The sequence below is a fragment of the Cryptotermes secundus genome, unplaced genomic scaffold, assembly GCF_002891405.2.
Source record: "Cryptotermes secundus unplaced genomic scaffold, Csec_1.0 scaffold44, whole genome shotgun sequence".
Taxonomy (NCBI): Eukaryota; Metazoa; Arthropoda; class Insecta; order Blattodea; family Kalotermitidae; genus Cryptotermes; species Cryptotermes secundus.
The window spans coordinates 291,843-308,004 of NW_019740383.1; the positions used below are offsets into that span (position 1 = coordinate 291,843).

General features: G+C 42.1%; 1 protein-coding gene across 1 annotated transcript; it reads left to right on the top strand.

Moving 5' to 3' along the window:
* Positions 1-1,662: 1,662 nt before the first annotated feature.
* Positions 1,663-11,021, top strand: LOC111872308. The gene is made up of 4 exons (XM_023866040.1): positions 1,663-1,770; positions 5,459-5,692; positions 9,125-9,295; positions 10,791-11,021. The coding sequence occupies exons 1-4, from the start codon at positions 1,714-1,716 to the stop codon at positions 10,935-10,937; spliced, it is 609 nt and encodes a 202-aa protein (XP_023721808.1). The 5' UTR covers positions 1,663-1,713; the 3' UTR covers positions 10,938-11,021.
* The last annotated feature ends 5,141 nt before the right edge of the window (positions 11,022-16,162 follow it).

Below are 16,162 nucleotides of genomic sequence, written 5' to 3' on the forward strand. Positions count from 1 at the left end.
AGATACCAACATGCGCGGTGCAAACGATGTGAAATATAATTTACTTCATGACATATTCGCCGCCTTCAAAAGAGTTTCACGAAGAGAAGCATAGGAATTCAATCAGATACAACGGAACCTCGATAATCCGGACTCATGTTAATCCGAACTGACTTACAGTACCACAAAAAAAAAATCTGTACCTCCAACAATTACAAATTTAATCAAATTATTTTACTTACTTGCAGTAAAAATGGGTTCTTGCGAAATGTGATAATATTTACTAATGGACCTACCTATTCAGGGGGCGAAAGAAGTAACCTGGTCACATGGCTGATAACTGCACTTTAAAAAGTATCATATTTGACTTGTTTTTGTTTTGCTTCTATCCATAAAACGTACATATAAATCTCTTGAATATATAATTTTACTAAAATATTATAATTTTTATTTGATATCCAGTAATCCGAATGATTCGATAGTCCGAACACACAAGAACTTCAATTAATTGGGATTATCAAGGTTCCATAGCATACCATTGCATATATATTTTCGATATAACAAGCATTTTCTTAGCTTCATTCGATTGTGAAGGGTAGCTATGCAGAAGGTTAGAGCGCATTTCCAACTCATGATTTACATGCGTTTTTTGGACACGCGATTCTCACATCGGTCACTATGAAGAGTACTATCTTTGGGATATAATGCTGTGTAGTCCAGTCGAAATTCACCGGCGTTTCGGAAAAAAAACTGCTTACATTCATATATTCGTTTTCAATACAGATCTAAATCATACGAAATCAGACCGCTTGAAATATGTAAACTGTAACGGAACAAATTTGATTGGATCCCGGATGTAGTAAATATCTTATCAGTCAGACTGGAAGGGTCATCGTCTGTCGCCTCCACTTTGACTCTAAAACATAATGCCAGAAGAAAAATATGTTTATTGGCTTGTATAACGGTGTTTTCAGTTACTCAGATTATGCTGTATGTCTTCGAATAACAAGATGTGGGATTTCAGGTTCTTTCACCAGTGAATATGAAGAGCCCTGTCCTCTGGGATATACCGTATTTACGCATGTATAGGCCGCGTGCGTGTATAGGCCGCAGAACAATTTTCAGACAGAAATTATAGGAAAAAATAATTTTCTTGGAATATTATTTCAGGAGTATTACACCCTGTATTACTAATTATGAATATATTTTTTTCTAAATGAAGTGTGATTTTGAATATTTCGAATATAAGCCGCACCCCAGTTTTCCTCTTGAATTTTTGGCAAAAAATGTGCGGCCTATACATGCGTAAATACGGTAATATCGTGAAGTCCGTTGAAAGCCAACAGACGTTTCGGCTGACATTCAAACGATAGCATGAATACTGAAGTGCAAAGGACATGGAAGGAAACGGTCATGCCCTAATTTAAGTCACTACCAGTCATCTGATTAGAAGAACAGATATAAAACACGAGAAACCTCAGGCAGAATAGCCGATGTCCGCGCCGAAATTTGAACTCGACGTTCTGTATTGAAGTATTGCGGACTGGGATGATTCTGCATCATAGCCAAGGTGGGGTCATGCACTAAACAGCTGCCACTCGGTCTGTGGTCCAAAGGTGGCCAGCACAGGGAGACGCCCGCGTCACTGTCATATCGGAGCAACATATAAATGAAGAAGCCCGTCATGAGTCCTCAGTATCCACACACTCAAGAGGAAGGCTTCGCGTCACAAACATGGCAGACACCAAGGCAATTCTTGTGGTCACTGCAGCACTCCTTTGCTTCATACAGGTCGGTATGGTCGACTTCACATTTACTGACAGGGCATTTATTTATTGAAAGGAAAGGGAAGCGACAAATATTTGTAGAAATTCTCCCAGCTGATGGGCAACAGTGTGATGGTTTCATTTTCCGTAACTTCTAACGCGAAATCCTGCGAGTTAGTATCCGTTTTTAAACAACGGGAAACAAACTTGGTGTGAGAACGTCAGAATCGATAGGTTTAACACACCTGCTTGGCACTCCAAAGGTTTTAGGTTCGAGTCCAGGTCCGGAAACTGGCCATCCAGACAGGGTTTTCGTGGTATTGTCAATCCCTCCTGCCAAATATTGTTATAGCATCTCCTATTAGGCCATGATAACTTCCTTCAATAACCCTTCCAATTCATTGTTCAGTACTCGTTCAATCATTTTATTATATATATATATAAGTTATTAGAATTTCGCTAAATAAATTATAAATGAATATATATTCGAGTAAGATAAAGGTATTATCTTGGAGCCTGTAATTGACAAAAAAAATTGTTTATATTTCCGAAGAATATAACATATATTTAGAAAAAATAAATTAAGTAGACCACCCGGCTTTAAATTGTATACACCTGTATTCATATCAAAATCAATTTAAAAATGTAGGTCGTTGTGTTCCAAATATAAGGACATGCTCAGAAATTTGAGGTTACCTCTCTGTGCAGAAGACTTGTTAATATGCATTTGTCAAAATATGAAAAAATTGTGTCACTATGTACAATAGTGGTACAGCCTATACGAAAATCGCGCCTTCATAACGCGTGGCTACAATTATATGATTATATTTTATTTGGATATGATGAGGGCTTATTGGAAAAAAAGTCATTATAAGTATGATTGGAGATTTTCACAGCGGTAACTATGAAGAATGTCGTTTTCTTGGATGTGGCGCAGTGTATATCTTGTGTGAACCGACGTTTCGGAGAAACGTATCCCCTCCATCTTCAGGATATAAAAATCCGCGAGAGAGGAACCAGCGTTAGCAGGTGACCGCAGTCTGAAGATGGAGGCGATATGTTCCTCCGAAACGTCGGTTCACAGAAGATCTATACGGGCAGAAAAATCCGCGAACGAGGAACCAGCGTTAGCAGGTGACTGCAGTCTGAAGATGGAGGCGATATGTTCTTCCGAAACGTCGGTTCACATAAGATCTACACGGCACCACATCCCAGAAGACTTCATTCTTCCTGACATTACAAGATCTCCAAGAAAATGCCTGTTTACGACAAGAAGCAATTGGTTGTGTTTTGTAAATCTACCTGATGATGACGATGTATATGCTTGTCGTTACATTGAGATGTAGGGTAGGCGTGAGTGATAACCTGCTATTTTAACAGATTCAGTTAATTTACATTTAACTTATAAATACAAGTGATAAGATTCCAATACAGAATTGTAAGGCAGTGGTGACCGGATATGCTATTCTGAATTTGATAAACAGCAATTAATTAGCTCACAAATTATTTCAGTCGGTCAGGTATACTGAATTGAGGATGTAACTCTTTGCAGCCTTGTTTAAGCAAATGCAACACTATCAAATCGTTCTATTTTGCTGTGTTAATGGTACTACGACACGGTAGCCGAGCGGTCTAAGGCATGTACTGTGTTCACTCGCTTGGAAACCGGGATCGTGGGTTCGAATTCCACTCAGGGCATGGATGTTTAGTTTGTGTGTGTGCGTTTTTCTGTGTTTGTGTACAGGTAGAGGCCTTGCGACGAGCTGATCACTCGCCCAAGGAGTCCTACCGAATGTGTAAGATCTAGAAAAACCGAAGTGAACGGAGAAGTTCATGGAGGTAGGCCTAGGCCCACTGGAGCTGTAGTGCCAAGGAAAAGAAAATTGTACTACATGACACTAAAACACATGCCAAAATATGACCCAAGTCCTACTATTTTACGGCGCCTGTGGAGTTCAGGACGCTCTAGAAAAGCGATTGCAAGCGGCAGAGAGCACAGACCTTTGGAATGCATGTCAGAAGCGTCACCGCTTCAGTGCTCGAGCAGTGACAGTTACGAGTGGTTAAATTAATGACAACAGGGATAACGGTTGCTATAGCCTATACATAGCAGTTTTAAAAGCAGTTTTCGTGAAAGGGGTCACGCGGTAGCGTAGTTGGTTGAGGCACTATGCTATAAGCCGGAATGTCGCGGGATCGATTCCCGATGAGCGCACTGGATTTTTTCAATTGACTTAACCATTCCAGCCGCACTATGACCATGGGTTATACTCAGCATCTAACAGAAATGAATACCAGGAATATTCCTGGGAGTAAAGGTCGGCTGGCGCGTAAGGCTAACAACCTCACCGCCATTTGTGAACCAATTGTCTAGAAGATGTGAAAGCCTCGACGTCTCACAACCCTATGGGCCTTGAGAGCCTGTTACAGGGAAGAACTGCGCGCGGTCTGACAACATAAGCAGTGACAGTTGAAAGTCTAGTGGCCCAGCAGTACGCATGCTGCTTTGCGTCATTCAAATAAATATTTAAGGGTTACACCACGAAGTAGCTTCATCTCCTTAGCTATCGGTGTTGTTTTGCTTTCAGCGCTGCATTACAGATAGTTTGTCAGTAATCAGAGAGCAGTACAGCCAACTGACTTCCCGCATTGGGGTCGAACCATTCGCGAGATATCGCCGAAAACGATAAGTGACGAACTGTTCACGCGGTACACCAATGCAATAGGCAGGGTTCAACTTGTAATGATAAGACCGAAAGCGTCACACATTTATGTTAATGTACCCCTCCACTGATTTCAATAATTCTGATTGAAATACGCAGTTTTATTTATAATGTCAAATAACGACACTGACACTAAGCTATATTTTGAAAGAAGAAAAATTCAGAATTGTGAATTTCATAGAGAGATATTGGGTTTTCGGACTTTATCCATCGTCCTGGTTTTTAAGATAACTAAGAAAAACACGACGTTTCGGAAACTGGATCTGTTTCCGACCAGTGATTGAGGCTAGCTCTTTCTAAGGGACCCAACAGAATAGGTGTTTTCCCTCACCTGATGACGGAAACAGATCCAGTTTCCGAAACGTCGTGTTTTTCTTAGTTATCTTAAAACCAGGACGATGGATAAAGTCCGAAAACCCAATATCTCTGTGTGTTATACACCATCGTCAGTATCCTATAGTAACTACTTGTGAATTTCATTTATACGAAGACAGTGATTGCCATTTTCTTGTCTCTTCTGTTGTGTCTAAACATTCTATTTCATAAAGGTGAGTGATAATGTTGTATTTTAGCGTCCTGTTGCACTGATTCTCGTCCATGCTCGCAGCCAACAAGGTAGGACACATCACAAGACACAGTATACACAATATAGGAAAAACGACTCCCACAGTGGAAGAATCATACAATACGCGAGTTTGAATTAAGACATATAAGATGATAAATCTTAGCAAGTGTTAGTGTATAAAAATTTTATTATAGTTGATGAAGAATTTACATTTTAAATAATTTTATGAACGACACATGATGGCAAGCAATGCAATAGCTTAGCGTAAACAACGCATCTGAGGATGGCACTGTGATGGCGAAACATGCAGTGAAGTGACATGTGAGACTGAGTGCACGAGCGGACGGCCAATACATACATATCATGGGTGAGTGATAATTTCTAAAAATTTCCGGATATCATGATATAGCGTGTTCTTCAAACAGGTCCTGGAGGCAGATTTGGTGAGGCGCTCAACCGACACGAGTTCCACAGTCAACGAGCTGCAAGAAGCGGCCACCAAGGCCCGGCAAGCTCTGAGCAACGCGGCTACCGAAGTGTCCCAAGTTTTGGGACTCGACAACCTCCCGGCACCCGAGACCCTGGCCAGCGAATTGCACAACCAGACACTGAACTTCGCGCGCACAGTGGGCCAGTTCGTTGGGCAGCTCCAGAACGAGGTGAGTTTTCAGACGACACCGTATCATATCCAGAGGATATTTCTTGTTGAGTGACAGAGGTGTGGCGATTAGTATAAATCAGGCGAGAAGCCAACGGCCCACTTTCAGTTATTACTAAAGGAACCGCCGGAATTGAGTGACGTTATTTAGGGACGCTGTTTCATCAGCAGAGGCTACATAACATCGAATTGTCTGGGAAGATGATCACGCATGTAAAGCAGAAAAGTACAAGAATTACATTAGTGATTACAGCATCCGTAACGAGAAAGAAATAAACCAGAAAACCTTAACATAGGCTCAGAATTACTGCGCCTTCGGACTTCGTCCATCGTCCATCGTCCATCGTCCGGTATTCAAAAAACTAGGGGGAAAAACGTTTCGGAAACTGGATCTATTTCCGAAAAGTTTTTTCTAGTCTTTAGAATACCGGACGATGGACAAAGTCCGAAGACGCAGTAATTCTGGGTGTTACACGCCATCGTCGTCGATCACAGTGCCCGCGCGGTCTAAGGCATAAACTGTCTTCGTTCGATCGAACGCTGTGATCGTGGGTTCGAAACCCACTCATGGAATGAATGTTTTTGTGTGCGTTTATTCAGTGTTTGTGTTGTCCTTTGTGTAGGTAGCGGCCTTGCGACGGGCTGATCACTCGTCCAAGGCGTCCTATCGATGGTGTAAAAATTATTACGAAATTTATTAAGAGGCCAGAGCCCAACAAAGCGCTGTAGAAGCATTAATGAATGAAAATGAATGAACACACCATCGTCAGAACCCATTAGAATCTACTTAAGATGGCGGTAACTTTGTAGATATTCAAACCAGAAACATCCAGACTAGGAGTACGGCTGCTATAGCAGCATCTCAATAATTCATCTAGAGGAGTGTTTCTCAAAGTTTATGAGACCGCGGACCAGTAAGTTCTTTCTTTATAAGACGAGGGTCCAGTCCCAAAAAAATTCATGCATTAAGCTAACTATAAAATATTTATTCATAAAAAATGCTTAGAAAATGAAAATGACAAATTCCAGAAGAGCCTCTCGCGGCCCAGTATAATTGATGCCAGGGCCCACTACTGGGCCGCGGCCCGGCGGTTGAGAAGCACTGATCTAGAGGGAAGGAAGACAAGACGTAGGTGTGTGGACAACAGTAAAATTGATCTTAGAGAGATATAATGGGATGGAATGGATTGGAATGATCTGGCTCCGGATAAGGTCCAGTGGAGGGCTCTTGTGAACACGGTAATAAACCTTCGGGTTCCATAAAATGCTGGGAAGTTCTTGAGTAGTTGCACGATTGGTGGCTTCTCGAGAAGGGCTCAGCTGCATGAGTGAGTGAGGGTGAGGTAGTGTGGCAACCGACAAAGTAACCAAAGCAACCGTTTCCACGTCCACGATTCTAACCGATCTATCTTGACAAGTCCTAGGCGTTGGAGCGAATTTCACAGCTTCGCCGGTAGCTTAGTGTTACCACGCGTTGTAGCCAGCCAGTATGATGGCTGCTATAGAAGTCTGCGTTCTATGTAGGGACTGTGTTGAACGTCGAAATGAATGTGGTATATGCAGGGATCTAAACGCTAATGTATACTCGTAAATACTCTTAAAGTATTCTTGACGGTTTAGCGACAGAACATATATATATCAAAAATATTTTCGTATTAAGAATAGCTATAAATTTAGGAGAGAATATTGACTTTTGACTTTAAAGCAGCAGACCCGAACAGAAGACGATTTAGACAAAATCTTACACGATTCTCATAGTACATTATCCCATAGGATATGAGCAACAAATTTTGGGGGAATGAAAGGTTAGTAAAATTCAAACATAGGCCGCGCCATAGCTCAAACGGTTAGTCGCTGGCTTCCCACCGCGGCGGCCCGGGTTCGATCCCGGGTATGGTCAAGTGGGATTTGTGGTGGACAAATTGGCGCTGGGGCAGGTTTTCTCCGAGTACTTCGGTTTCCCCTGCCAATCTTCTTTCCACCAATTGGTCCACAATCACCCTCACCTATCATCTGGGGCTGGTAAAATAGGCCAGAAGTGGCCGCAGTACAAGGGACTTACTCTCACCCCACTAGCAATAAGAAAAAAAACACTCAAACATGTGGTTCAATTTCCATTATTTTAAGAGCGGACAACCTCACCGCCAAAGGTGCAAGCCTCGACGTCTCACAACCTTATGGGCCTTTACGGCCTGTTACAGGGATAGCTTTACGTTCTTTTTTTACATGATAGGAAGAGATACAGGTTTCAGAAATTCATGAAACGCCGAACTAGGTCAGTTCTGGGAAGTTCAGCCATTTTAATATCATGCACACCGCAGCCATTCGACGGTGCAACGTAAATTACTGGCGTCGGATTTGAACTTCTCACAGCAGTGACCATGAAGAGTGTTGTAACCCCTTGTAGTTCGGAGGAATTCCGACGTTCACGAGGTACACATTGCCTCCATCTTCGGGGATGAATAGTGAGCGAAGTAACAAACCCGCTTAGCGTTCCGCCTGCTTCTGATGGTTTCTTGGTTTGTTTATTCTTCAATCCTGAAGATTTCGGTGACACGTTCCTCAGAACCATTGGACTTTTTCCGAACTACAAGAGTTTACAACCCATAATACTTCACAGTAACCCTCGTGAGAACATCAGATCCAAGAGTAGGGCTTTCAGCTTACAGACACGAACACAAATTAATGTCTTCCAATAATGTTCAGGGACACCTCTCCTTTAAACACCAGACGTCATACATATCCGTTCAGCGGCTATGCAGATGAAACGTTTAGACTGATGAACAGACACATCTTCAGCATGCGTTCCCTTTCCGTAACTTTTACACTAAATAAGAAAGCTTACTACCTTTTTTTATTGCTAGTGGGGTGGGACTAAGTCCCTAGCACTGCGGCCACTTCTGGCCTATTGTACCAGCCCCGGATGATAGGTAAGGGTGATTGTGGAGCAATTGGTGGAATAAAGATTGGCAGGGGAAACCGAAGTACTCGGAGAAAATCTGCCCCAGCGCCGCTTTGTCCACCACAAATCTCACTTGACCAGTCCCGGAATCGAACCCTGGCCGTCGCGGTGGGAAGCCAGCGAATAACCGCTTGAGCTATGGCGCTGCCAGTTTACTTACTTACTCATGGAGCTGTGCTCTTCTTGAGGAGCCGCCAATTCTGTAGCTACTCAAGAATTTCCCAACATTTTAAAGAACCCGAAGGTTTATTACCGTGTACACAAGAGCCCTCCAACGGTCCCTATCCTGAGCCAGATCAATCCAATCCAGCCCATTATATCTCTCTAAGATCCATTTTAATATTGTTCACACACCTACGCCTTTCCCAGTATAAATAAGATAACTACAAGTATAAATTCAGGAAAGTCATTCAACCATATCAACTGCCCTTGATCACCTTCGTAGCTGATCAAAAACGCCTTTGTCCACAGATCACGGCTCATCGGAGTGACTTGTCCAACCTGCTGCAATCTGTTGCAGACCAGTGGAACGAGACCGCCACTTCTTTGCAGGCCTACACCCCTGAGGTGAGGAAGACGGCTCGGGAACTACAGACATCATTCAATTCTGGTCTGCAGTTATTTTTCGAACAAGCCCAGAAGGTAGGTCATGATTTACTGAGGTTCAGAGTTGTAGAAAACTCTAAAATAACTCCTGTAATCATGTTGGATAAGAGAACAAGACGACAGAAACATACATCTTCGTAACAACGCTCTAGGCCTATGTTGATAATCTAACATAAAACCTACATAATATTTCGTGTAGTTTTAATTTTACCGAAGGCTGCACGAGATGGAGTGCACCTGTGAAGCCCCCCCTTACGTGAATGCCGATCTCAACTTCACATAGTACAGCTAATTCTCAAATATGAGTGTATGGCGTGAAGACCATGTTGTTACTGAAATCAGTAAGTCCGAATCATCAATCCTGGCAATATAACCCCCACCATCCATGTTGAGGGGGAACTTTAAATGTGTATGGTGTCAGAATGTCAATACAATGAACCCAAAGGCACACTTGATACATACAGTCTAGAGAACACCAGCGAAATATAGAAACAGCCGCACTACATAACAGACATGAAGAGTAAAAACATCAAAAACGAAACGAAATTAATAATCTTCATTTCGTGCATCCTGCTGTGTTATTATACATACTTCTTTGTTGGAGTCCATCACAACACAACAACATAACTTTCAAGGTCACTACATGTTTCGGCTTTTAAAGCCATCATCAGGCAAAACACATGATTACTATATTCACACACTATTGAACTGCAATTTCATTGTGACAGTAAAGCTGGATACTTGATAACTGTTACATCATAAAATACAAGGTATAAAAATACAACGAATTATAAACTTATTATAAAACGAAAGTTATGGAGTAAAATATGGTTAAAACTCTTCATGTGATATTTCATATTATGAAGTCAGTTGCTGCAATTTTGTTATATTCCCGCGGACATAATGGTATATTCAAGACTCGTATACATATAGTAAACTGCTTGGAGGCCCGTGGTACAGATGTAGTATTATTTGACATTAATTGTCTAGCCGGTGCCTCATTTTACAATGTATTTTGGCCGCTCTGATGGGACTACCGATTGCAACTCAACTGTAAAATGATGCATCGGCCACTGTAGCCCTGCGAGTCATAGGAGGCGACGAAAAGGGAACCCAGTGCCTGGGGGTATAACCGGGCCACCCTCTTCCTGGGGGATATAAATACGGGGATCTGGCCCTCCAGGTTGGGGGAGTCTCGAATCTGAGGCAGTCAAATGTGGTCATGAGTCCCGCGGGGTTCGGACTAGAAAATGACTGCGCTGGCGAGACCCATCCTCTCGTTAGAGACGATGTTACGTAAGGATTATAACCGCAAATGTTCAGTTGGAAAATAAAATTACTGGTCGTGAGTCTCAAGGGGCCTGTCGACAAGACGAAATGTAAAGTAACTCTGTTTCTGACACAGATACTGAGACGCACATAGCATACACACCTCAAGTACTCGTATGTTCGCACTCATACAGACGGAAATGAATAATGTTCCTGATGTTATGATTATATTGAAATAAATGATGATGCATTTCTGTTACAGCTTGTAGATGCCGTGGGCCCCAACGCAAGGGCCATCAGCCAGAATGTGCAAGAGATAACCCGCACGGCACTGGACAGGGTGCGGGAGACAGCTGACGAGTTCAGAACCAGCCTGCAGGAAACCACTCAGAACCAGCCAGAACACTAAAGACTGCTACATGTACATGTACTGTGATTTCGTGTTGTGTGTAAATCTCAAAATACAATAAAGTTACTTCGTTTTAATAATCCAGCAGTCTCAGTACTTCATGAAGATTACATTCTTACAGGACGTCACGTCGTGGAATCTACTAGAGTTTCCAACGTTTCGAAGGAACCTAATGTCTCTAGCATATAAAGGCAGCAGGTTCCTCCGAAACGTCGGAAACTTTCTATCGAGACATACATAACTATGAGTATGTACAAGGGAAACCAGGAAAGTAGCATCATGTTGGAAAACATGTCTGCAGGCGGGAGCAATACTGGACAGGGTTTAGATTTGAGGTTCTCACAGCGGTGGTCATGAAGAGTTCTATCTTCTGGGATATAAAGACCTATAGTCCGTTGAAAATCAACTGACATTTCGGAGGAACATGTTGTCTTCATCTGCAGGGTCGAAGAATAACACAAGAAAGTTGCATGTTCCTCCAAAACGTCGGTTGACTTTCAAAGGACTACAAGGTGTTATATCGCAGAAGACGGAACTCTTCGCTAAACAAGGGGTTTGCTCCAAATTTAGCAAAGAGGGGGGACTGGACCACATATATAAAAAAAAGAAACTCCGTAGCCTGTAGTCCGCAAGCGAACTATACCAACGGAGATACCGCCAATTGTCGGCGAAGTTAGTGCCATCTTTAGCTGGTAGATGGTGTCGCGTGGTCAGCGCAACGGATCCCCACGGCCGTTAATCGCGATTCTGGTGTGAAAAATCAAATATTCTCCCAAAATTTAAGCTAGGGGTCGCTTAGGCAATTCATAATTTACTCCATTCGCCCAATCATCAGCCTTATCGTTGTTCACTAGATAATTTACACAATTCTGAACTATAATTTAAATAACCAAGGGACATCATACGGAACAGGTACTTAAGAATTCCACTATAACCCTGCCTGTTCTTTTGTCCTTATCTATTCCAGCCGTACTTTTAGAAGCACAACTTGGAACACCAAGAAAATTCTTACAAAAATTTCAGTGAGTAACATCTATTAAAATTGATGCCGTCAGCACCCGGAAAAGGCAACACTGGTAGAAATGTAAAGATGGCAACGAGTGATATGATGAAAGCTGTAGTGGCCTAGCTCGAGGGACTACAGTGAAGGGTGTAGGGATTACAACAACCGACAAAATCCCTGAACCTGCTTAGCCTGCTCGCCAGCCAAGACTCACGCCAAGACAGTCCCAAACAAAATGTTGAAACCTAACCTCCTTGGAAACAAATAAGAATCTGCGGGACATCGCCGTTTGCATTTCTTAGATTTAAATGATAACGCATATGCGGTTTTTATGCCAAAGATGTACCCCAAGTATGCGCGGTTACTTCCGTGTAAACTAATAAATTACAAAAAGAAAATTGAGCCCCCCCCCACGCTCACAAATTAGAGGGTCATTCTATGCATTAGAGAAAAACTTTGTTGACGAACATCCCCCCTTTTCCCTTCCTAATAATACTCATATCTTAACAATCAGTCAAGTTGTTAAGTTAATGACTTAGTTCCTTTTTTTATGCTAGTGGGGTGGGACTAAGTCCCTTGTACTGCGGCTACTTCTGGCCTATTGTACCAGCCCCAAATGATAGGTTAGGGTGATTGTGGAGCAATTGGTGGAATGAAGGTTGGCAGGGGAAACCGAAGTACTCGGAGGAAACCTGCCCCAGCGCCACTTTGTCCACCACAAATCCCACTTGACCAGACCCGCCGCTGTGGGAAGCCAGCGACTAACCGCTTGAGTTATGGCGCGGCTCTGACTTAGTTGATTAGTCTATGAGTAACTGTGTTAGTGAGTTAGACACCGAAGCCCCAAGTATTATAGAACTGAAGTGGCGAATTCTTATGTTACATTGCGCGAAATAGTTTGGTTGGGAGGGGGGCAACCTTGCCCTCTTCTGTACCCCTTCCATTTCTTTGCCTGTAATTAGTCTTATTACAATCCAGAGTTGATGAAGCATTAAATGTGATGTGAGTTTTATGAGTAGATCGAATAAATAATAAAAGAGAGAATTTTCTCATAGCCTGCTTCAAAATTGATTTTAAATTATTTAACAACGCTGTTTCAACTGCACATATTATAACAGTGCCGAATGCACCAAGATGTTGATTAGTGGTAAACAGACACGGACATGAAGGCAAGAATTCGAAGTCTACTTGAATATACGTACTGTCCCGGCATTTCCTCGCAAAGAGCACGAAAAGCAATGGAAATTTTATGGGACTTGAGGTTTCCACACCGGTGGTTATGAAGAGTACTGCCTCCTGGGATATAATGCTGTATAGTCCGTTGAAAATAAACCTCTACTTACTATCTTCTTCATGCTTGTTTCATGCTTGGCTTATTCTCCATCCCTGAAGGTGGAGGCGACATATTCCTTCGAAATGTAGGCAGGCTTTCAGCGGACTACATGGGATTATATCCCAGAAGATAAAACTCTTCAACGGAAAGTTTATTCACGACAGCCCATAGTAGAACAGAGATTTGAACCTGGTACCTCCGGCATAAAAATCAGAATGTTTACTCCTGAACTGGCTGTTCTTTTATCAGTTTCTTAGTTTTTATTCAAATGTCGCAGGTTGCTTAAGAGATGCGGAGTTTGAATGTTGGCCTCCAGACCGGATACCCCCCCCCCAAAAAAATTGTCATAATTCATGAGCTTTAAAACCGCCGTTATGAAACAAAACATGGCATGGGATGTGAGGATCTCGTGGCGGGGAACATGAACATTACGATATTCTGTAATGTCATGACAGTCAGTCTAGAAGATATGCATCATTTCGATGAAATCTGTCGCCTCCATCTTCAGGACACAATTTTTCTACACAGAGTATGAGGGTAGCAAGTTCTTCCAGAACGTTAGTATTTATCGATCTGGTTACACGGCGCCATATCCCAGAAGCCTGAACCTAATACTAAACCCAAAATCAGTCATAATCACAAAAATGTGAACCCAACCTGCTTGCGTACTGTCTTCGCTCGCTTGGAAACCGGGATCGTGGGTTCGAATCCCACTCAGGACATGGATGTTTAGTTTGTGTGTGTGCATTTTTCTGTGTTTGTGTACAGGTAGAGGCCTTGCGACGAGCTGATCACCCGCCCAAGGAGTCCTACCGAATGTGTAAGATCTAGAAAAACCGAAGTGAACGGAGAAGTTCATGGAGGAAGGCCTAGGCCCACTGGGGCTGTAGTGCCAAGGGGGAAAAAAACCTGCTTGTGTGATAATCACAGGGCTTTAGCCAAGTGACTTTTGCCCTCACATGACCAGACGCCACAATCAAATCACTATGACAGTAGAACAGTTTAGTAAACACATGTAATAACACTCCATATCACACTCAGTTGACACAAAACACGGCAGTCAAAAATCTCTCAACGGCCATGCTCAGAAGGTATATCACGTTGTGTACTTTTCCATTCAGTGCACATATACAGTACATACATGCCTATTGCTGGAAATACAATTAACGCTGTAGGTATTTCATTAAATATACGTACATTATTGGAATATCGAAAAAGCTTTTAACACTTAGTAAACCTGCTCAATTTCGCGACAGTTACCTACCATTACATTACGAATTCGCCCTGAAATTAGGTATACCTAATTTTCATTTCATGCATCTTGTTGTGTTATAATAGACAATTTCATTTATTAAATCTGTCACAACACAACTATATTAAGGCCAGTGGCCAGTTTGGTTCTGCTACATGTTTCGGCTATTAAAAGCCATCATCAGGCAAATACATGGCTAACATATATACACCACTGAACTGCAGTACTAATAAAATTGGATACAGTAATATTAATTATATTAAAATACTTGGTGTAAAGATACAATAAATTAGATTATATAAAACAAAAGTTATAGTATAAAACAAGAATAAAATTCTTCGAGTGATGCTTTACATCATTGAGTCAATCGTTGGTTTTTGTATTTTGTTGTGTTCCCACGGACAAATTGGAGTAGCCCATGTTTTGTGTATATACAATAAACTGTTTTGGAGGCTCGTGATGTAGATGTAGTAATATTAATGTTAATTATTTAGTCGGTGCCTCATCTTACAAAGTACTGTCCGTTCTGTAGGGAACAACGCAAACAACGTTGTACTGTGCCACGAAACTGAGTAGGTTAGCCATAATAATTATAGATCCTAGTTATAATATATTTCATGTTCCGTGTAAATACGCTGCATGATTACGAACTTCAAGATAAAACTGTTTGAGTACTATGTAAAAAAAGCATAGGTTCCCCATTGGACGACATGGCTCGAAACAGTTGTCTGACAAACGTAATATTTTTTTTTCCTTTGGTGTTATAGCCCCAATTTGGGCCTAGGTACTCCCCGTTTTACTTCGGCTTATTAGATCTTAGGCATTCGGTAGGACTCCTTGGGCGGGTGATCAGCTCGTCACAAGGCCTCTACCTGTACCCAAAACACAGGAAAACGCACACACAGAAACACTAAATATCCATGCCCTGAGTGGGATTCGAACCCATGATCCTGGCTTCCGAGCGAGCGAAGACAGTACATGCCTTAGACCGCTCTGCTACCGTGACCGGCAGTGTATAAGAATAATATATAAGAATTCAGTTCGTACCTCACAGGAAAGAGATCCGAACCCACGATCCCGGCTTCCGAGCGAGCGAAGACAGTACATGCCTTAGACCGCTCGGTTACCGTGACCGGCGACAAACGAAATATACGCTTCGTAAATTCAAATTTCATTGAAACCCGATTAGTACATTCGGAGAGGAAACATGTGGACGGACAGCCATAACTTCTTTACCTTACATTTCTTTTACGCAGTCTCTGAATTCCCAAGAAATAAAAATGTTACAAATTTATCTGCTAGTTCCTTCTTCCGTGTTGTTCTGAAAGTTGCAAAGAACATATATTCGAAAGGAGGGTTAGAGCAGCGGTAACGCGTATAACTGGCATTCGGGAGATAATGGATTAGAATGGTAGCTTTCAGTAAGACTTTTTCATAGTTTTATTCGGTCAAGAAAATTGTTCAAACAATGCCTTAAATGCCTTCCCTCCACACACCCCGCCTGCCCCTCCTTTTATATAATTACACCACTTCCCCTCTACAGCCATACAGGCCTCACCCATGCAGCAGATGCATGACGGAAAATTTTCTCATAATCACATATACTAAGTGAGCAATATTTGGCTGTATTTTACTAG